Source organism: Amphiura filiformis, chromosome 13, assembly GCF_039555335.1.
Source record: "Amphiura filiformis chromosome 13, Afil_fr2py, whole genome shotgun sequence".
NCBI classification, from domain to species: Eukaryota; Metazoa; Echinodermata; class Ophiuroidea; order Amphilepidida; family Amphiuridae; genus Amphiura; species Amphiura filiformis.
Window position 1 is genome coordinate 5178066 of NC_092640.1, and position 23038 is coordinate 5201103.

Below are 23038 nucleotides of genomic sequence, written 5' to 3' on the forward strand. Positions count from 1 at the left end.
AGTAATATAGATATGTGGACATGGCAGCCTTAATACATTCTGATGTGTAATCGATCAACAAGAGCATTCAATTTATTTAAATGACACGCCTAAAGTCAGGTGGGTGGTAAAGATGATTGCATCGACAGCTAAAGCCTCCTTTATAGAATTCAGACCCACTCAAGCACATATTTGGGATACGTGAGAACAATAGTACCACCTTACACATGGCAGTATTGTGGTCACTTATTGATACTCGCCTGTTGTGTAGAGCGTTAATATGATGCCGTATCAGTTACCAATTTAATGCCGGAACCCCTTTGTTCGAAACAATGGTACCACTTTTATGAATAGCCTGTCGCAACCTCTAATCGGCATCAAACGAACAAAGCATTACATAATCTATTACCACTCTATATCTATTAAAAGCTCTTTGCTATAATGGTCTAGCCTGAATACTGATATGACCACAAAACATCCCATGGTATAAACTTTATTTGTCTACTCATTCTGTGAATTCGCCAAAGCCCGTTAAGACATGTCACTAGAGAGGGAATTAGTGTAAATTAATGTTCTGCGTCATTTTAATGCATTTTCATGCCGATTCATTATGGTCATGAGAATTTACAATTCTGACATTTTTGAATTTATAAAAAAAATTGAAACTTGTTGTCCGCAGTTGACATCCGCGTGGAGAGAGTTAAGACTAAGTTTCTTGAGGATAAATGCCTGTACTGTTGTTAACCAAATGAGAACTACCTGCCGATTGCCGAAAATGAATATTGTGTCCAATTTTTAACCAATCAAGGAGGGTATTAATAAGATCATCTGCTAATGCAAGTTTGACCATAGTTTAAAGCCTAGTCATAATTGGCAATTGAAATGTGCATTTCAAGTTATCAACCAATCAGAAATACTGTTAGATTACCAGTAAACATCCAAGTGGTTGCATTATTACTGAACAAAGTTACCAATTGACCTTTTCAGTAAATCCTGTAATTCCTTGTGGTTAGACCCGATATGTCGTCATTTGACGTCATGACGATGTGCACATCGGATAACGAACATCGTAAATGCGCATTGCAAGTCGGTTCGACGTCAAATGACGACATCTGGGGTCTAACCGCAAGGAATTATGGGATTTACCAAAATGCCAATTACATATAGCTACCCTCAAATTTTGACAGTGACAGAGTATTGCACAATATGCTGGCCTCATTGCGCAAGACCCAAATGCAGACCTAATTGCGGGTTACAGACAAATAGAGTTCTGACTCCAAAACAAACACAGTTTATAATGCCAAAAATCTGACAATAGAAATGGCGCACGAAGTGAGAATAGTGATCGTCATCAAGGTCGGATTTACCTTTTTGGGGGCCCTGGACCAATCCAAAACTGGTGGCCCAAACTCACGCACTGTGAGGAAGGTATGTGCACTTAAGTGGCCAAGTTTTGGTTTACATATAGGGGCCTACTATACGATCGATAGTGGCGGCGGGAGCAAAACAATTTAAAAGGAGACAAGCATAATTTTGTTCCGATAAAAATAGGACAATTGCACGCGAAGTTCAATTTCAGAACATTATTAGCCCAAAATGAAGGTGAATTCTGCTATATAAAGGGCCAGTGTACAAAGGGCCAGTTTTGCAATTTTACCATAATATTGACCCCCATAAACATGGTGATTTGGGGCTAAAAAGGAACATGCACAGGGCAATTTTGGGGCCCTGCCCTGGGCCCGGGCCCATCTGGCCCAATGGTAAATCCAGCCCTGATCGTCATCCCCAACCATAATCCTAACTCTCCGACTCTAACCTGTGAATCATAACCTTAATGCAAATCTTCATGCAAACCTAACCCTAATCTGTTGGGTTGGGGTGGGGCAGTTATCTTGATGAATTACCATACTCCAGTCACTTCAGTGATGGGGTCTGTCGCCCAGATGGTTATCATTAGTCCAAGCCCCTTTTCTTCAAATTTGTGGCATGACACATTGCTAAACATATGGTTTTGCATATTCTTCATTAATAAACATGATAAGTAATAAAGCAATATAGACTGATATCACTCTTAATGTGACAGTGGACCCTGTACTGAACCTTGGGATACACCAGCTTTACATACCTGTGAAGTAAATATACCAAGTGTGATCATCAACTGATGCAATGTTCCTATAGCACCACGGAGATTTACCGGTGATATCTCGCTGAGATACAGCGGTACTACTGTGACTGCAGTACCTGTTTATAGAATGCAGAAGATAGTCGTCACTGGGCATTAGTCAACCATTCATTAGTTAACATCATTTGAAATTCGCACTCTCTGTGTGAAAGATCAAATTTTCAGGCGGCGAGCGGCATGATGGGCGGAGAGAGACGCCAAAACTGTTCAGCCGTATGACATTTTCCATACACTCGGTTAATTTTGTGGGGTTCGTTTATCGAATTATTATTGTATTAATATTATTTATTAACTTTGCTAAAAATAGTAAGTCCAGTATTTTGATTTAATTCCAAACTTCATATACTACAACTAGATGACTGAGAACATTCATCAATTTATTATTTATTAACATAGGCCTACTTGTTATTTTAAGCGTTTTAAAATGTCAAAATAATCCCATTCAATTACACGGTTGACAACGGAAATGTACTGAATTTAGAGAATTCGTGGCGCTCACCACCTGGGCATTTTACTCATGTTGTCAATTAGGCCTTGGGGTGGATAGAACTGGATTGGACCAGGAAGTCCCAAATATTTCAGGTTTTAGCCACATACTCCATGATTTAGGCAGACAAAGGAGTGTTCTTATACCCTGCTATCAAAGGAAAATGGACAAACACACTTACCGGCATAAAATCCATAGATAATGCGAGCTATCATAATCATCTCATAGTTATTAGCTACAAGACTGACACCAAACATGATGGATGCTATGATTGAGAATACATTGTTTACAACTAATGCAGTCCTCCTGTAGGCAAAAAAAGACACATTTATCAAGATGCGTTAGGCAGGCAAATATTATACCAGAGCAATGGCTATAGACTGAAGTTGCTATCTCTTCAGGCACTCAACGATTATAGTGTACACATTTGTGCCCAACCGTGCCCAACGTGTGGGCTAGGGTGGGCCAAAAAACACCTTTTTTCTCGGATCGACTTGGAACTCTCGGAGAATTTTACTAGGGTACATACTACTATTGTGCTAAAATATCAGTAAGATCGGAGCATGTTTCGCCCAGGCAGTAGATTTTCACAAAATCCCTACTTATTTGCCATTTCTTACTGTATAACTCTATATAGAGAAATCAATAGAAACAACCTGGGAAAAGTAGGCATTGAGATGACATCATAGCCAATATTAAACAATTTGGGTAGTTTGTTTAGACCCTCCAGAACATCACCAAATAGCAAGCAGTCTCCAATTGGTTACCATTATTTTTTGCTATAGACCTGTATTTAGTTAAATATTGATGATATTTGAGTTGCTAAATTAAGGGGTAGGGGTAGTATTATGGAGCATTTCCCCAGTTCTACTGAGTCAAATTTCACAATCTTGGTCTTGTTGGGTAGATATGAACTGCAACAGTACAAACAATACATGAGATATGAATTTAGAGCAGCTCTGACATGACCAGGGGTTAAAGGGTCATGTGACGTCTGATTTGTAGTAATTTTCAAGGCTGTGTGACCTTTTGACCTCTGGTCAAATCATGGATAACCGAAAATCATATAGCTTTTATTTTTGACAATGCTGCAGTTCATATCTATGCAACAATACCGCATTTGGAAAATTTGACTGAGTAGAACTGGGGAAATTCTCCATAATGCTACCCCTACCCCTTAATATAGCAACTCAAATATCATTAATATTTGACTTACATGCGTGTCTTTAGCAAAACTAATGGTAACCAATTGGAGACAGCTTGCTATTTGGTGATGTTCAAGAGGGTCCAAACAAACTACCCAAAGTGTTTAATATTGGTTAGGATGGCATCTGAATGCCTACTTTTCCCAGATTGTTTCTACTGATTTCTCTATATAGAGTTATACAGTAAGAAATAGCAAAAAAGTAGGGATTTTGTGAAAATCTACTGCCTGGGCGAAACATGCTCCGATATTACTGATATTTCAGCACAATACTACTATGTACCCCAGTAAAATTCTCCGAGAGTTCCAAGTCGATCCGAGAAAAAAGGTCTTTTTTGGCCCACACTGTGGGCACTCACAAATTCAATGTTAAAATCAAATCAAATGAAAATTTGAGGGAGGACTGAACTTAAATTTTGGTAGGGGTGCGTGGTGCCAACTTTGGGAACTAAGAACTAATTTTGGGGCAAAATACGGGCTTGGGCTTGATGAACTGAAATTTCAAAAATTATGGTGGCCTAACCCAGCAAACACAAAACGTTTTCGACATCATTGGCAAAAGGTTATAAAAAGTTATCAGAAAACGTTTAAATGTCGGGTTATATAAAGCGTATATAAAGGGTATAAAACGTTTTCATAATACTAAAAAACATTTTTTGAAAACCTACTGCAAATATTTTAACATAATGTTATTTAAGTGTTGACAAAATATTTGGCAAAAAATGATTGTAAAAAATAGTTTACAATAACATTTTGAAAACATTTTTAAAATATTGTTGTAGTGTGTTTTTATACAAAACGTTTTAAAACGTTTTCATAACCTTTATATAACCCGACATATAACTATGTGTTTGCTGGGAATGAACTAAAATTGGGCGAAATTATAGACCGTGGAGCTAAAAAAGTTTTTCCAAATTTGAGCTAAGGAGCTACAATTGTCAGAGTTTGAGGCTCAAAGAACTGGAGCAAGATCCAAATGTGGGTCTCAAGGAACTGCCGGAGAGACTGAAAAAGAGACCATTGGACGCCGCACATACGTGTACCACCTTTACACGTGAGTGCCCCTCCGGGATAGAACTATACCCTTAAAAGAGTTTACCAGAATCACAAAATGTTCCTTTAAGGGATGGGGTATGAACGTTTGGACAGTATTTATTGTGGGACATTAGAGCACATCAGACATATCGAATTGCATTCTAAATACGTAGAATGTCCTTCTGATATCAAATAATTTTGATTTTTTAAATTCGCAATGTAATACACATTTTATGGCAAATGATTACAAATTGATATTGTTGATATTTAACAGTACTCGAAGTGAACTTTATAAATCTGATGATTTATACTTAAAGTGTATGTAGGTGGGATGAAAAGCCGACGATCAATTGAAAATTTTGACCTTTCGTATTGAAGATATGGATTTTTTCCCAAACCACCAAAAAAAAAATTAGGTCTTTTGGTAAAAAAATCCATATCTTCAATATGAAAGGTCAAAAAAATTTTCAATATGATCAAAATTTTCAATTGATTGTCGGCTTTTCTTCCCAGCTATATACACTTTAAGAATATATCATTAGATTGATCAAATTTACTTCGAGGACTGTTATATATCAAAAATGTGAAAAATATCAAATTTTTCAAAAAATGAAAATTATTTGATATCAGAAAGACATTCTTCGTATTCAGAATGCAGTTCGATATGTCTGATGTGCTCTCATGTCCCACAAAAAATACTGTCGAAACGCTCAAAACGCTCATTCCAGATCCCTTAAGGGAATATTTCATTATGGCAACAAGATCGAGAAGAGGTCCCGGCCATACTACAAGTAATTTTTGTAAAAAGTGCGGGTAATGTTCTCACATGTAACTACTTCACTTATTTTTAAATTCGTGATTTCAGTTTTCATATAGACCTACGTATTTTTTATTTTCGCGGCAGCTGTATTGCGAAAAAATTAATGTTCCATGAAAATGTGTAGACTTTGTGGTATGTCACATTGCTAAAGATATTGGCTTGCATTTTCTTCATTAATAGAAACGATAATAAAGCAACTTTTACAACCAACTATTTATCAGAAGCATCGCAATGTGAGAGTGGGCCCTAAATAGAGCCTCGAGGGTACAACAGTGTACCAACCTGTGAAATTAATATATACCAACTGTGATCATCAACTGATGGCATGTTACTATTGCTGTACTTACCTGTGAAATTAATAAACAGAGTGTGGTCATCAAGTGATAGCATGATTTTTGCACATTGCAGATTTTTCAACTACTTCACTCGTTATTAAATTCGTGATTTGAGTTTTCATACATAGACCTACACATACTCGCAAATGTTTTATTTTCACGGCAGCTGTGTTCAGCTTAATTGAACTTAATCACAGTATGAAACTCTTACCTTCCTAGCCTGTCAGCTAAGTAGCTGGCTGTGTAAGCACCTAACGCACATCCAACGCAAAAGAATGACAAGGTAAAAGACCATAACCACAAGAGGGCGTTGTCAGTTAGGTATTCACCTCTTCTGTCAAAATTAGACTGGTTGAAAAACTGTTTCATTTCCTGCACAAAGAAATCAAGTCACCCAAACTAGTAACGCTTATCAATGCAGATTTATTCATCTTATATATATCAGATTATAGGTCCTACAGTCGATCCTTGTGGAACATCACATTTGCTCATCCCCTTCTCTCTATCCCTCACCTTTTCTGCATCTATCTCCCCCTTTCCACTGCCACTGCCTGTAATGAACAAGCAGACAGTGTCATACACTAGGATCGACAACATGCTCATCTATCAGGGCACAGTTCTTTAATCCCAATACATATGTGCATTTATTGAATGACCTTTGAAAATGTGGGTACAAAAACTCATACTCGACAACTTGAGATCAAATTTTGCACTATGATTGTTTAATTAAGGTTATTGAACTATGCCATTGGGGTGAGTCCGTTGTGGTCCATAGTGATACTTTTGTCTCACTACTTCACGAAGTTTATCTATTAGTATTTCAGTACACTATAATAATTTAAACATAAATATTAAGGTGTTAGTTCATGACCCTATCTGCATAGCTGCCAGGTATCAGATTTTTATATGTGTACACTACAGTAAGCCAAAAAATTAAGGTACCAGTTGTGTTCACTCCTGCATATCCTAAATAAAGACAAATATGTCAAAATTAACACAAGCAGCAAATACCTGTATTCTGTAGCTCTAATTTAAGACCTTACTTGTTGAAATTTGTTGAGAATTAAAGAAACAGTGATCTAAAACCTAATGAAGAAACGAAATCAAAAGTTGCACGTTTGTGTTCTAATCAATGAAAGCACGACGCAAGTTTTAACGTGCTAATCAATGGAAGCACGGTGCCAGTTTTCTTGTTCACGAACGTTTAGTGTACAAATCAATAGGGCATGCGACGAAGCAAACTGCAACTTTTAAATTGGCATCTTCCTTGGGTTTTTGGATAGTCATGTCTTTATTTCTTGCACAATGTCAACGAATGAGGTCTTAAATTCGAGCTAAAAGATGCGGCTATTGGCTGCTGGTTCCAATTATGACATATCTGTCTTTGTTTAGGATATACAGGGATGGACATAACTGGTACGTTAATTTTTTGGCTTACTGTATTATAGAATGCACAAATGGTCGAATATCAATAGGGCAGCTATTGCAGATGGCCTTCTTGCACCAAACCCTCGATACCTCCCAGGCGCGGATCCAGGATTTTTGAAAGGGGGGCACAAATGGGGATGCAGCGCCGAACATCGCGCTTGCGCAGGGGTGTCTTAGGCACCTTTGTTTCATAACCACTAAAGGACATTTTTTTGTTTTAGCTCCCTCTCCAGAAGTATTTAATTGTACTTGCTCAAGTAGCATTTTGTGCAAATTTTATAACACAATTGTTGCCGTTCTTTTTTATGAGCATTTAAGTGCCTAAAATGAGGCTATGGCGCCCTTTCCAGCCTTGTCTAATATTAATCTCTATAGACTTTACATGTAAAATGAAAATGTCCATAAAAAAGAACGGCAACAAATTGTGTAATAAAATTTGCAAAAAATGTTAATTGAGCAAGTACGTATGCAATGCACTAGTTTTCGTGAGGGGCTATACGAAATATTTTTTATGTATTGTAGATATGGTGTTTTCAAAAATGAAATGTCCATCTGAAACATAGGTGTAGGGGGATGTGCCCCCTCAGAAGTGAGAACATTTTTCAAAATGAAGACCTGATTGAGGCCATTTGGGGTCCATTTTGGGCACTATTATTTTAATTTGAAAAATCCGAAAATTTGTGAAATGACGGCCCAATTGAAGCCATTCGTCGGCAAGTTTTTATTATTATTGTGTAAATTATTGCATTACATTTTGCGAAATGAAGGTCCAATTGAAGGCATTTGGTGCATCATTTTTTTCACTATTATCATTGCTTTAAACAAAAAAGGGCCCAAACTCAATTTGCAAACTTTTAAATATGACACTGGTCCCGACTGGACACTTTATTACACTGGATACTTTATACATCTTTTTCATAATTGACCACTTCGTTGCCTTTGGCGGCGTGTGGCTCCGCTACCTCCAATTAGGCCGAGCAGAAAACTGAAAGCGAGGTCAAAGATGTAAATTACATACGCCCAATATGCAAAGTTAATTTGCCAAGTAACTATAAGGACTATCTAGGTGAGACTGGGTATACATATGTAGTACAGGCACAATAGAAGTATATTGTGTTTAGCATTTTGCGAATTTTAATCTGCATAAATTCAATTTGGCAAAAACATAACAAAATTAAAACTTGATCTATAATCGTATATTTAAAGAGGAAGCCCCGTCATACCAGTTCTTCTGGGGTGAACCAAACCTGCCTGGTTATCAAATTATTCAGTGACAAGGTTATATCTGAATTTGACAGGTGCTAATTGATGCAATAACATTAAAACATGACGTTTCCATCAATCCATTGTCATACATCTGATTAGTCTTGGCCCCAGACGGCGTATTGGGCTCTTCGTCACCAACCATATCAGGAGCACAAGCTGGCTGGGACCGAGACTAGTGTCTGGCCTATTTGTATGACCTTGAGAAAGTATTACTAGTATATAGATGAATTGACAAAATTTCACAGATATTATGAGAACAATATATAAGCTTATTCAAATTCAATTTGAGCGCGTTGCTTTCAGAAGGCGAAAGCAACGCGTTGCTTTGGGGAAAGCAACGTGTTGCTAAAAGCTCTATATCTATTGGCTGGCTTAGCAACGCGTTGCTTTCGAAAGCAACGCGTTGTCGCAATACGTAATTGGCCTTTTGGCTTGCCATACACGCACGGCCAAGTAACGCTAAGCTAACGCAGAACACACTGAAATTCAAGGCTAGTGCCAGTGACTCGAGGTAGATATACAGCCTGTCTTAGTCGGTCGGTGCAAATTATTTATTTAAAACCTAAATTTGACTTTGGTCTGTCAATATTTATACGGTATATTGCTGTTATGGTCACTAAAATGACCCAGGCCAAAATCACCTGCTTCGGGTTCACGCAACACCAAACACACAAACACACTGTTTCTTACATAGAACAACTTATGATTATGGCTATCAATTAAATCCTTATACAGCATTATGTTCCAGAACTTTCTCCATATTACTAGATATGCATTTTTTGATCACTTTTAATCATTTAACCTTCTAGAATATTCCATATACAGGGTGAGTCAAAAAAAGTGCAATAGAGCAAAGAATCGATATTTATGTAAGAACCAAGTTGAACTTTCCCATTATTGAAAATTTCTATAAATGCCACACTCAAAAGCCACCTTCTGTGAAAAAATGAAGTGACTCGCTTTTACCGTTTAATTTTTATGAGTCATTTTGCTGCGATACCAAATTCCATTATTTGTCCACGAAGTACCGTGTATTTTGAATGGGAGCACACAATGCACGATAAATGCACCAGCTCTGAATCTGACTTTAACTTAAATAAGGTAGATTTTTGCGTTATTTTTATTTCTTTTTTACTGTTCAAAGAAACTTTCTAACATTACTTTAAGTCCTTCATGCCCCACTCGACTCCAACTCCAGTTTTTTAAATCCCAATATGTCCAACTTACTGGATATTTTGAAATTCACTCCACTTCATTTCATTTTGACATTTGAAATTTATATGGTTTTGATAGAGAATAACATCTTTAAAATAAAGGGAAAATGAAAATAACAACAAATAATGTTTCTTCTCCTCAAACAAGACCAAGGGCAATAACACATCGGGTGCTCCATTTTATTTCAATGACAATGAGGTTAAGAAACTGGCAGTTGTTCCAAATCTACCTTACACAGAGTGGACTGACATTCAAATTTTAGGTGTCTCTTGGACAAACATCAAAATTGGGTATCGCTATAAAATGTGTCATAAAAACAAAACGGTAAATGCTAATTCCTTGATTTTTTCACACAAGATCACTAATGGATATGTTAACTATAAAATGTTTTAAAACCTAAATGTTCAACTCGGTTCGTTAATAAAAATGGATTCTTTTCTCTATTGCACTTTTTTTGACTCACCCTGTATAAACAAATGGAGATAAATCTCACAAGTGAAAATTAATGTTTGATGACAAAATACAAAACTTTTAATGAATATTATCATAATTTGGGGGCATGTAACAATTGCAAACTGTATTGGAATTGAAATGTGAATTGAAATGAATGCTCAGAATTAAATTGCATTTGAAATTGCTTTTAATTTAATGTAAGGGGCTGTGGCCCTAGGTTTGTTTGTTTGTTTGTTTTATTTCTTCTTTTGCCTGGGTTACTCATTCAGTGGATGTTTTAAGGTATCCTCTGTTCTTCCATGAGGCCCAGGTGCAATAATTATGAGCCCTGGGGGAAGATAAAATTGGGGGGAGCCGAAAGGGGGCAAGCAATTTTTGGCAATTTTTAAACAAAAACTTTAAATTAAAAGTCGTACAGCACTATAGCCAAAATAACAATTTCTCGATCATGAGAGGATGTACCTTCTGCGTCAGCGTACTTTTCATAGAATAACACGATCGCGCGACCTGCATGACCGAACCTTGACCTTACCTAGCAACGACCGTGTGATTGGTCAATTCTCAAAAGCTGTGTTTGCGCCGTAAGCGCCGGTATTTGCGTAGTACGCTCGGCGCAAATAACTGTGCGTACCCAAGTTGGCTCTCATTATCGAGAATTTAATATTTTGGCTATAGTCCTAGACCTTAAACATCATATTCCGAGGAGCGGAAAGACACCAAATTGGTGGCGAGTGACATGGTCTTTCAATTCACGCCGAGTGTCCTTGACAGGCATGACTATATACTTCAGTGGTCATGAAAGAATTCAAAAGATAACCTCTGCCCCAATAGTCCCGAGCTATTGCCTGAAACTGCTCCTCGGAAGATGTATCATAAGAACTCAGGGTCGTTTTATCTTTTCTGTTTCTGTTTCTGTTTCGGTTTCGGATCTCATTGTTATTTTGAAGTGTTAGCATGGTACGTGTGAACAATCCTTTTATTCTAGTCTTTTGTTGACTACAGAAAAGTTGAACGAAGATAACTTCTGTTTCGGTTTCGGGAGATATGTTAATTTCTGACATGAAAAAAGTGAGATGAGAGGGTTGATGCTAATCTAGACAAAAGAAGTGTCTAAATTTTACAGTCATAAATTCGCGATAAATTGTACGGCTTCAATTGACTTGCGTTGGGTGTATAGGTACACCAGCCTAAGCGGGAGTAGATATATACATTAACATGATTAATATAAATTAATCAATAATAATCATTGTTGCCAAGAATTACGTATACTTGTTCGTGCAATCGCGCAAAAATCGGTCATATTATGATTATGTAGCGATTAAACGGGGAATTATTTTCGTCCCAAATACACCTTAAAACTTGGTAATATGCAACACCAGAGAAGTGCGTTGAAGTGAAACTAATAGGATTTCTTTCATTGGAATTGGTAATATGATAATTGCTTCAGGCAAAATTGCCAGACTCAAATCTATTTTAAATGTATATTATTTGAGAGATTGGGGATGATGAGACGAGGAGATGATCTGGTGGTGGGGAGGGAGGGAGGGAGGAGGAGGGAGGAGGAGGAGAGGAGAGGAGAGGAGAGGAGAGGAGAGGAGAGAGGAGGAGAGGAGAGGAGAGAGAGAGAGAGGAGAGAGAGAGAGGAGAGAGAGAGGAGAGGAGAGGAGAGAGAGAGGAGATCGAGAGAAGAGAGGGGGGTGAGCAGAGCAGAGAGGAGTTTATTCCGTTTATTTTGATTTTTCCACGTTGATCATAGGCCTACTGCTAAAACAGTGAGAGGGGGAGAAGGGTAAAGGAAATACAACATCCAATATACTTCAGATATCCACATAATTCAAAAGATGGCACAGGTGAGAGTTGGGGAGGGCGAGAGACAGACAGACTAGAAAGAGAAGAAAGCGAGAGGAGAAGAGGCAGGGGTCCTTTTTTAAATGTCATAGTAATATGGACCATAATGACACCAAATTTGATGTAAGTAAGAGTGAGTAAGATTGCCCACTTGAGACGCCAGTGTTGCATATAATTGACTTATCCAACCTTTATTGACAGACATAAGTGTGATTGACAGCACCTATTATTACCTCTTCAAATGAGAAGCATGATGCCCCAAACGTAACAATGAAGTCAACTTACACACCATCCTACTTAATCCCTTGCGTTTTCGTTTCTGAACAATAGAGCTCCCGAAACAGAAAAGTTGAAACGAGGGTAAGGCTATATTATTGTTGGGCACGAAAGAGCTCCCATAATTCATTGCGAGAAATCCACGTAAAACAAGTTATGGTAAATTTGCGTGCCACGTGACTCATCTATGACGTCATAAGACACACTACCCCCCTAAGCCTGTCTCAAAAAAAATTGTGCAAATGAAAAGCGCCCTCTTTGGCAATTAGAAAATAACGTTGTGACATAATGCTTACATCATCGTCACGGGCGCAGTCTTAGCTCTTAAATGCCGTTTGTTCTGTTCAATTTGCTTGTTCCAATTTCGAGATATGTTTATTTAACAACGAAAGGGTAAAATCACAATTGTGCCACTTTTACTAGGGAAGAGAGCTGTACATGTAAATCAATGATAGCTGATGTTGATGCGTCTAATGCATTTCCCCTTTCGGGGCGCATGCATTAGACGCATCAACATCAGCACGCGTGCATTATTTTGTCTAATATCTCTTCCAACAGGTCATTTTTTTGAGACAGGCTGTATAAGGTACTACCCTTTTCTAATGCTATAATAGCCGAAATATATTATACTGAAGGCCGCGGTCTACATACAACAGTGAGCATCAGAGGAAAAGCTATGAGTCTTTTTTATGTCTTCCGTTTCTGTTTTCATTTTCGTTTACGTCTTCAGATGACAATCGGTCGTTTCAAATGATATGGTTTGGTATTGGTTTTGGTTTTGATCACGTGGTTTCCTATTATCCTGCCTAAGCTCTTGACTGACGTCATTACCAATACCTTTGTCCGTACCCTTTGTTAGAAACTTCAAAATTTTAGAAAGCCGTTTCTGTTTTCATCTCAATTTGTTACATAATCGTGTGACCGCAGGAAATCAGGTTGAAGTTGCCCTGATCAAACTATACAAAAGAGGTTTTTTAATTTCGCAAGCAGAGATCGAACAAGTCAATCTACATTTGAAAGCGTTTTCGATTTAGTTTTCGAAATAACCTAGGCTTAAATATAGGCCATCGAAATATTTCCACCGAGATTACAAAAGAATAGACACTCGAGTGGTATATACAATATTATACACTACTCTATTCATGTGCATATAGCATGCAGGAGGATCGAGAGAAAGCTATATGACTTCAAATGTTCCTAAGATTTTAAACCAATATTTTATGCATAACTTTCTGAGATTTCCCAGTTTTGCGAAGGTGCTCTCACATTATTACGTTATAGTGACATCATGTGAGGAATATTTGAACTTATTCTTTTTATATTACTGGTTAGAGGAGCCCACAAGAGACATGTAAATTACTTTATGATGTTTTTATCCAAAGCGCTTTTATAAATCCTTAGTATCCGATAAACCGTCGACATACAACAAATCGTGGACGTACACGCTCTCTACTAAAGAGATAAAGAGAGTGCAAATAGCGTAAAAATACGTTCTCTTTTGGAGGGTATATTGAATTTAGTCCACGGTTGAGTGTAAACCGATTGGGTCGACGGTTTCATACTAAATTTGTCATGAGGTTCCGGTTTCTGGGAAGTGGTGAAGTATTGTGTCCGGGGTATTGGGGTTGTGGATGGATAGGTGGGTAGGTGAAATATGAGAAAACAAAACGTATTTAATTTCGAAAAGACCCGGGATCTGATAAATACACGTTAAGCGAAGGGTCTGTCAGTCAGCGAAATGATTTGGTCAAATTCAGGGGTCTATCGGAGCTGCACGGTGCAAAATCAAGGGAGCATACCCGTATGACCGTCTTGTGTAAAATTATACTCAAATGCCCTCCATCAGTCAAATTAAACAAAATTTTGTTTAATTTGACTGATGGAGGGCATTTGAGTATAATTTTACACAAGATGGCCATACGGGTATGCTCCCTTGATTTCAATAATATCAGCTCAAGAGTAACCCGATATTGCTCATTCTGACTGAGTTCTAAAGCTGCTTTATTTGATGAGAAACGGCCATCCCTTTGTTTTAACATTTGGGGCCATGGGGTCCATAATATTTGACTTGTGGGGCTCATGTACATATGTTGAAGTATAATTCTCAAGTGTTATCAGTAGACTCAAGCTGGGCATTGTAGTTGCTTTATTTACTGAGTAACGGTCGGCCCTATGTTTTAGCGTTTGGGGCCATGGGGACAATATTATGTAACACATGGGACTCATATATACATATAACAATATAATGCTGAAGACATATTAGTGTACTAAATCTGAACCTTGTTGCTACTTATTTGCTGAGAAAATGAAGAAAAGGCACATCTACAAATTAAGGCATAGGAGCCCTACATGTAGTGCCTTGTAGTTTTAGAGATAGCCATGTCAATCTATTGCCCCATATTTTAACATTTAGGCCCTGGGGCCCAAAATATATGACATATGGGGTTAATGTATACTTGTAAATATTGAATACCCCTCAAGCTATCCGTCTACCAACTCAGCACTCTGACCCTGCTTTATTTGATGAGAAATAGCATGCTTTGTATTTTTACATTTTGACCCCTGAGGCCCATGACCTTTGACCTCTGGGACCAAGATGGGCAAAAGGCACTTTTACGGCGTATGGCCCACAACGGACCCCCCTTTTAACGATACCCCTTCAGCTCGTGCCACTTTCAGTTTTGCGAAAACCCCGACGTGTCTCCCCAGACTTGCTCGCATATGACGCTGCGAAAGTATATTCCAACTCTTAGAAGCCTTAATTATATCACGTAACATATAACTAACAACACAACTATACAATACTCAATTTTGCCTATTACTTGACAAGAGTTTAGCAAAGGGTCTGCCTCACTTTAAACTTTCATTTCTACTTTCAACTGTTGTTCACTACCATCTTGATGGAGATCAGATTGCGTACTTGAACAATACCCTGTCATTTGTGTTCCAGGAGCAGACGAAGCTCGATGCCTGTCTGTTGTGCCACTTGTTGAGGACTTTTGCGTTGCTATCATACCAGTGAGCCTAAGCTTTTCACTCCATAACAATCCTACTCGACGATTGCACATAAAGGATATGAAAATAAACACTCCTTGGAGTGAGTTGAGAATGATGAATATGTACCATAGAGCCTCGATGCCAGTAAACGCGGCAACATAGCCAAATATCCAGGTGAACCCCATAAGACTAGCAATCTGAAAACAAACAGACGGTACAATATTAGTCACAGAACATGATTGCGAGAAGAACTTCCCGCGTAAATATTTGTTTCTTAAAACGCTACAATGTCATCCACGGCATCCCGTATTTTTTAAATTACTTTCCCAAATTTAGCACCACCTTACCTAAACATGGGTAAATACATTTCTAAATGAACACGATTCGAAACACTTCATGATTTAAAAGTGTGTCAACATGTTCATGGTAACGCCCCAATGTCAAAAGCGACGAATAGACATTTTTTCCCAACGCCCCTACGATAACATCTAGAAACTTTGATTGCTAGTTGATTGTACATCGCTCTCACAAAATTGATGCTAAGATTTAATTTTTGATACACTGTTTTATATTACCTATTGTTGTGCACGTGAGCAGTTTATGCAGTTCTGACTATTTTGAGAAAGCTACTTTGAAGAAAGCTATTTCGTCAAATAGTAAAAATAACATGCTCGATAATCTAGGAAGCAAGCATGAGCAATGAGCTTGCCCCTGATACTTCTTACATATCGTTATGCAAAATTGCTGTTCTGAGTAAACGGTGTTTGAAAATCTTGGTACCATTCCATTGGTCCTTCTAAAAATTGAGAACATTCTTGAGCACTTATTTGAAATGTATATTATAGAAGTGAATGTGCACGAATTATTTGTAATACTTGTATGTTATGCATCCAAACGGGTATTTACAACTATTCGGTTTTATGCTAAATCCAAAATGTTTCTATCGCTGCGCGCAGAGTTGTATACGAGGTCGAATACGCATTCAACTGCGTGTAAACCATATCACGCAGTTCTTGATTTGAGGCTTTTGTGTAGAAATTACTGGTTGTCCTAAAGCTTTAGACTTTAAATTTAATATATACGAGCGTAAGTTATAAATAGTCATCCCTGTAATATTTAGCAAAAATTCGAGGATTTTAAAGCAAAATTAACAACATCATGGCCTATATTTTGGGTATAATCTTTGGGATTTCACGAGGGCGCACTCACATTATTAAGCTATAGCGAAATCATGTAAGGAATGTTTGTACATATATAATAGTATCACTAGATAGAAGATATCTATAGCGTCCATTGGTATCAAATATAATAATATAGGATTTTCAATATAGAAAATTCGGGGTTTCCAGCTATACAATACTATAAATCAACCTGATTTGTACAGCTCTAGTATACGATTCGTCTTTTGGTCAAATTCATTAATCGCACTCAGGCGCGATTCGTCCAAATCAAAATTTCGGTATCTACGTCAGGGAGTAAGATTTGGTGGAAATAAAAGATCAAACTAAATCAACATACTAGCTTTCGCTACTTCTAACTGTTAAATTTTCATTACCTTATTGGGTCTTACCTTTATATAAATAAGAAGTTCTTGTGTAGTTCGTTTCAATGTTGACGTATCCTGATGAAGCCTGGCAGTTGCCCTTTTGGTAGATCGTATACCAACAACGGTGTGTCCGAATAAAATGGCATTAACAAGTAAGAAGATAGCAGCTGGAACACCAAATGTCAGTAGGTTTGCCGTACCATCGCTTATCCAACAAGCACTGGCGCTGCCGTACTTGAAATTGAATTGGGTACATTGGCAGAAATGAAGAACAAGACACGGTATGATAATTAGGAAAGGTGAGCCCCATGCATATATCATGTACAGAAACATAGACTTCTTTCCTACGCTAACCTTCTGTAAATTATCTGCATTACCAAATGTTCTATCTAAATCAAATGCTAAAGCATTCATCCAGGCAAATGTTGCAAGCCACGCGTAATGTGCCATCGCAGCTATAGTCGTACAAGCGTTTTCGTTGTTAGTTTTGTTGCCACCAAAAAGAAGTAAAACTTGACCAAAAAAGAGAGCGCCAATAAGGTTCATGATGAGGCGGCTAGCACGGTTACGAAGACTAGCAAATACGGCGTAAGTAAGAAACGTTAATATCACAGCAATCAGTGACAACACACTCCCGGCGATGCTTACAATGGTTTGCGCATTTGAATATTCAAAAAACGTCTTGGTATGCGTTACATTACGCGCCGCACTTTGGTTGAGGAAATTACACACTAAAATGTCATCATTTGAAGTTATGACGTACTCTGTTGCTTTTAAAACATGACCGTTGGGGATGTATTTTATCATTCCATCTGAAGAATTCCAATTTCCAAATAAGGACACATTCATTCTTATATATGGGCAACTGAGGTAGCTGTCCAAGTGGCAAATTTTGATCTCAATATCCTTGATGAATTTGTTGGTTTCGTTATCAGTTAGATAGCGTACTCTAAATTCAACACCATTTGGTGTTATCCATTCTAAAGATTTGTTCAGAAAGACAACGTAGCTGCCATTTTGAATTAAAAGTGTATGATCATTTTCCGATATCCATTCCGTGTCACATGTGTATTTTAAATCTGATTCCAAACAACTTTTGGTGATTTCAAGTTTACTTATCATACTACTTGAAATTTGCGGAAAGAATTGCAATGAGTTTCTTGTTTCATAAACTGCGAGGCGATCTTGAACCATCTCCAACAAATCTGCTGTACCACTAACCGTGTACAAGATATCAGCCGAATTCTTCCAAGCATCATTGCATGTTGTGGACACATTTAAAATGATGACATCATCTAATAAATCCGTACCTAATAAGTGTGGCAATATCTCTTCGCTAATATTTTTGAACCAATTATCTTTACAGGCTCCCGTGTGCAATGTTACTGTTAGAGTAATAATCGTAGTATTTACCTCAACACTTCCACACGTCAAATTGGAAGATTTCGGTAAACATTTCCCATCATGGAGTTTGAGTCCGTCTTCGCAACTCACAGGTATACAATTCCAACTAGCATCTCGATGCTCAAGATATACCTCGCCTTCCGGACATGCAATGGTGGTTTCTATGATGATATCAGTATAATGTAAAATTTTGACGCTACTCCCCCCACCGGAGGAGCTGAAATCTAGGACTACTGACAGGGGAAGGCCGATTGGCCAAGGAGGATCACCCGGGTCAACCGAATCACAACACGGTGGTTCAGGACGCGGTACAGTATACATCGGAAAGTGTGTGCCTCCGCAATTCACATCGTAATCATCAAAGGTTACATCCTTATCAGATAAACTACATAAAAAGCAATGAGGATTTCTATATAAAACACCCCATACATCAATCATAGCCGTGTACGTTTCGCAACCTCCTTCGAGAGCTTCATCGCCTTCACTAACACATCTGGATAGCACACGTGGATCACATTTTCTTCCTGCTGCCGGAGGATTCATAATCAAACGACAAGCGCTGCTGCATAAGAAGTTCACATCAATTCCATTTAGGTCAGGGGGCAAAAATAAGCAATCGTAATTCGTTTCCCATGCAGTTAGTTCTGATGTACGAACATTGTGACAGATGGCACAATAGACATTTCTGTAAGTGATTCCCAACGAGTCAATCACTGGTACAGTTGACAACGTATCGTTACACACCGGTTCCTGGCACTTTTTACTCACAGCACTAAGATCCTTGCTACATTTTGAAACCATCCAATAACTATCGTCGCTAAAAAGAATGCCATCTAGAGACAAAATCCTCGTACTAGGATCTATGTTTACAGTAACACACTCTCTATCGGCTGTAGCTAAATCACGTGACTGTAACATACTTTGAAATTCATTCTGTTGATCATGTGAACATTCATCTTTGTAGTCTACGCAACAGTCGTCGAAAAAGGTACAAGCTTTATCACAGTGACAAAATATCGCAGTGGTTTGGTCGCCTCCTGAACACCCTATTGATCCACACAAGTGTTTCTGGGCACAGACAGGTACGGTTATGTTGTTAACTTCGATTGCTGTATCTGAAAAAATAGAAATGGAAAGAATTTCAATAAATTTAAAACAGAAAAATATCGATTGTTTATTGTTTATGTAAGGGTGTGTGTGCGTTTGTTTGTTTGTTTGTTTGTGTATAATACCAATTCACTTGCAAGATACAATGTAGGACTATTTTTAATTTTTAATTGATAAAGGCCTTTCCAGAATATTTTTAAAAAAACGCAACTATTATTAAAAATTGATTCTGACACAGAGTGGAAAATTAATTCAAATCAATTGTGAAATTCAAAAGAGTAATATTTTTTCGACTAGGTAATATATCAAATATGTCTCATACTTGCCAATGGCCATAAAAGCATTTATCGATTAGCAGCAAAGCTACGCTCGAATGTGAAAATTGATCAGACAAGCTCTAAGTATTGAGGAGGTTATCAACTATCAGAAGTAATACATTTAATTTAAACTGTCGTTGTTAAAAACATACCAAAACAAACTAACAAACAAAATCCATGATGCAGACCTAGCTAAATCATGTCAAATATGGACACGCAACAACACAATCCTACACACACCCATTTATAAAGCACTTATTACTAACATAAATATGATTCATACAAACGAAGACCTTTTGCACTAGCCTACCGCTCTTCCTGATCATCGCATAAAAAGTACTCTAGTTGAATTGCACACACCACAGTGGTTACACATTTAGAATCATTACCCTTCGGACTACACTCATTTTCTGATGGAGGGTGTTCTGAGTTAAAACTGAGATATTGGACGGTGTAAATTGGTTTCCTGTATACCAGGAGCTTTACCGAACCGTCAGGTTTCCGAACAATTAGCGCGTCCCTTCTTTCTCTTCCTCGCAAGTGAATTTAATCATGTTTATACTGTCTATTTTGCCAACTTTGTTGAGATGATCGGTTAGGTTTTGCACTTGACCATGAACAGCCTGAAGAAGGCACATATTTCATCACGCATATGACCCACTTTTGAAGACTGAAAATAAGGCTACACACAACCGGAAGTCTGTTTCCCGGGAAAGTGGATCAAATGCTCACATCTGTTGAAGTGCTCAGACGAGATGGACAAAATATTAAGTGAGTATAAACTGACTGGTTTTGTCACGTAAAAATTTCCAATTGTTAATTATAAAGATAACAACTTGCCTAATATTAAGCATTATTTTTACTTACCCAGTTGACATCTGGAACCAGTAAAACCTGACACACAGTTACAAGTGAATTGATTGATTCCATCACGGCATGTACCTCCATTTAAGCAAGGGTTAGGAGCACAGTCATTGATATCTGAGAAATAAGAAAATTGATTGATAACTTAAATAGATATTGGACATGAGTTTAATCTTCTTGCCCGGTCTTCTTGCTACATACAGGACGTACCCAGCAAACACAAAAATGTTTTAACACGTTTTAAACACATTATATTTGGGTTTTGGTTGAAATAAAAACGTTTTAATAACATTAAATGTCGGGGCTTGTCGGGTTATACAAAGGTCATGGAAACGTTTTAAAACGTTTGGTATGAAAACACGCTACAATTATAAATATCTCCAAAAAGTAACTACCCCTTAAATAATGGCCATTGTTCAAAAAGGGACTGTTGTATTACAAATCTGTCAAATGCGGTGGAAGCAGAATTTATTTCTGCGCATTTTGACACCTCATTTGATACGATAGCCTAGAAAACAATAAAATACCGGTCCATTTAATGAGGTCCAGATTTGAAAGTTGTACTTACCAACAATACAAAAACACTCAGATATCATTACACAGATTTCCTTCCATTGTACTGAATACAAAATCAATACAATTTACTGCAACTCTCAAATCTTGGGTTACATTGATTTAAATATACGCTGTGACGTCAATATTTAGTCAATTGCTACAAACGATGTGTCAAAATGTGCAGAAATAAATTCTACTTCCAATGCATGTTACAGATTTTAATACAGTAGCCTGTTTTTGAATAATGGTCATTATTTAAGGGGGTTAGTTACTTTTTGAGATGTTTATTTTAAAAATGTTTTCAAAACGTTATTGTAAAACATTTTTTGCAAACAGTTTTGGCAAATATTTTGTCAACACTTAAATAACATTATACCGTAAACATTCGCCTAATGGCGCTATGGGCTCCCATGACATAACTGGAATTTTAGACACAAACTAAAAGTGCCCTATCACTAGCAAATAAGGGCACATACACTTAATTTTAGAGGAGGGAGCTCTCTATTTGTACGTGAATTTTACCCCAAGCCAAAGGAGCCCAGATGCACCATCAGGCGTTTACGGTATTATAATATTTGCAGTAGGTTATCAACAAATGTTTTTGAATGTTATGAAAACGTTTTATACCCTTTATTATGTCCTTTATATAACCCGACATTTAAACGTTTTCTGGCAACCTTTTCTAACCTTTTGCGAATGATGTCGAAAACGTTTTGTGTTTACTGGGTATAGCTAGGGTAAGGGGGAGAGAGTACGTAAAAATATCAAGGCTAATATAGGTAAAATTATAACATAACAGCATTCAAGAAATATTCTTTGTGTATGGTTGCGTCAGCGTGATACTATATTGCCTGTAATCTTCTACCATTTACCAACCTCTCAAACCAATTTGGGTTACAATCGGCAGGGCCGGATTTACCTTTGGCCAGGTCAGATTTTGGAGGCCCCAAACTCACCGTGAGGAAGACATGTGCGCTCAAGTGGCCAAGTTTTGGTTTAGAGGGTGACGAGCATAATTGTTCTGATTTTACTAGGACGTCTGCGCGCGCGAAAGATTTCAATTTCAGACTATTTAGCCCAAGATGAAGGTAAATATTGCGGTGTAATGGGCTAGTGCACGCGATGCAAGGAAAATATTTGCAATATTACCATATTTCGGTCCAAAACATGGTGTTTGGGGGCTTAAAAGGAACGTACACAGGGCAATTTTGGGGGCCCTGGGCCAGGGCCCATCTGGCCCAATGGTAAATCAAGCCCTGGCAATCGGCCAAAAGATTGAAGAGGGAATAGTAATAGTAAGTTGACCCGGTACCGTAAGTGGTGGGGAAGGGGAAATGTTAATTTACATCCATTGAAAAGAACTTACTAATTTCACAGCGAAGTCCAGACCATCCTGGCTTACACCAACAGAAATAACCATTACTGTTGACACCATTAATGCAGTTAATGTGAAAATCAATATCTGAAAAGATAAGGAGAAAATGTATTTCTAGTTGACACAAGCATGGATTCTACAGTATACGTATGATAACTCACTTATCTGTATAATTAATAATGAATCTGCTTATTTGCGCAAATGTGGATACTAGCCGATCTCGTGATGCAGACGATGCAAACTTGTATCAAGACTGCGTGTCCTATAGCTCAGTCTAAATTGGCATTTTTCAAAATTCGTCACCCTCATAACAAAACTACCTAAGTCATTCTCATGTTTCTCATT

At 37.7% G+C, this 23038-nt stretch overlaps 2 protein-coding genes and 1 long non-coding RNA gene across 3 annotated transcripts; all 3 read right to left on the reverse strand.

Moving 5' to 3' along the window:
- Positions 1-2050: 2050 nt before the first annotated feature.
- Positions 2051-6639, reverse strand: LOC140168795 (solute carrier family 2, facilitated glucose transporter member 5-like). The gene is made up of 4 exons (XM_072192205.1): positions 6556-6639; positions 6254-6414; positions 2830-2954; positions 2051-2220 (listed from the first exon to the last, which is right to left on the reverse strand). Exons 1-4 carry the CDS (start codon positions 6637-6639, stop codon positions 2051-2053), a joined length of 540 nt encoding a protein of 179 aa, XP_072048306.1.
- Positions 6640-15383: 8744 nt separating this feature from the next.
- Positions 15384-17734, reverse strand: LOC140168796 (adhesion G-protein coupled receptor D1-like). Its single transcript, XM_072192206.1, has 2 exons — positions 17096-17734; positions 15384-15722 (listed from the first exon to the last, which is right to left on the reverse strand). Exons 1-2 carry the CDS (start codon positions 17615-17617, stop codon positions 15384-15386), a joined length of 861 nt encoding a protein of 286 aa, XP_072048307.1. The 5' UTR covers positions 17618-17734.
- A 1664-nt stretch (positions 17735-19398) lies between these two features.
- Positions 19399-22751, reverse strand: LOC140167172 (uncharacterized). The gene is made up of 3 exons (XR_011860974.1): positions 22685-22751; positions 20767-20880; positions 19399-19590 (listed from the first exon to the last, which is right to left on the reverse strand). It is a non-coding gene; the product is annotated as an uncharacterized lncRNA (long non-coding RNA).
- Positions 22752-23038: the final 287 nt, after the last annotated feature.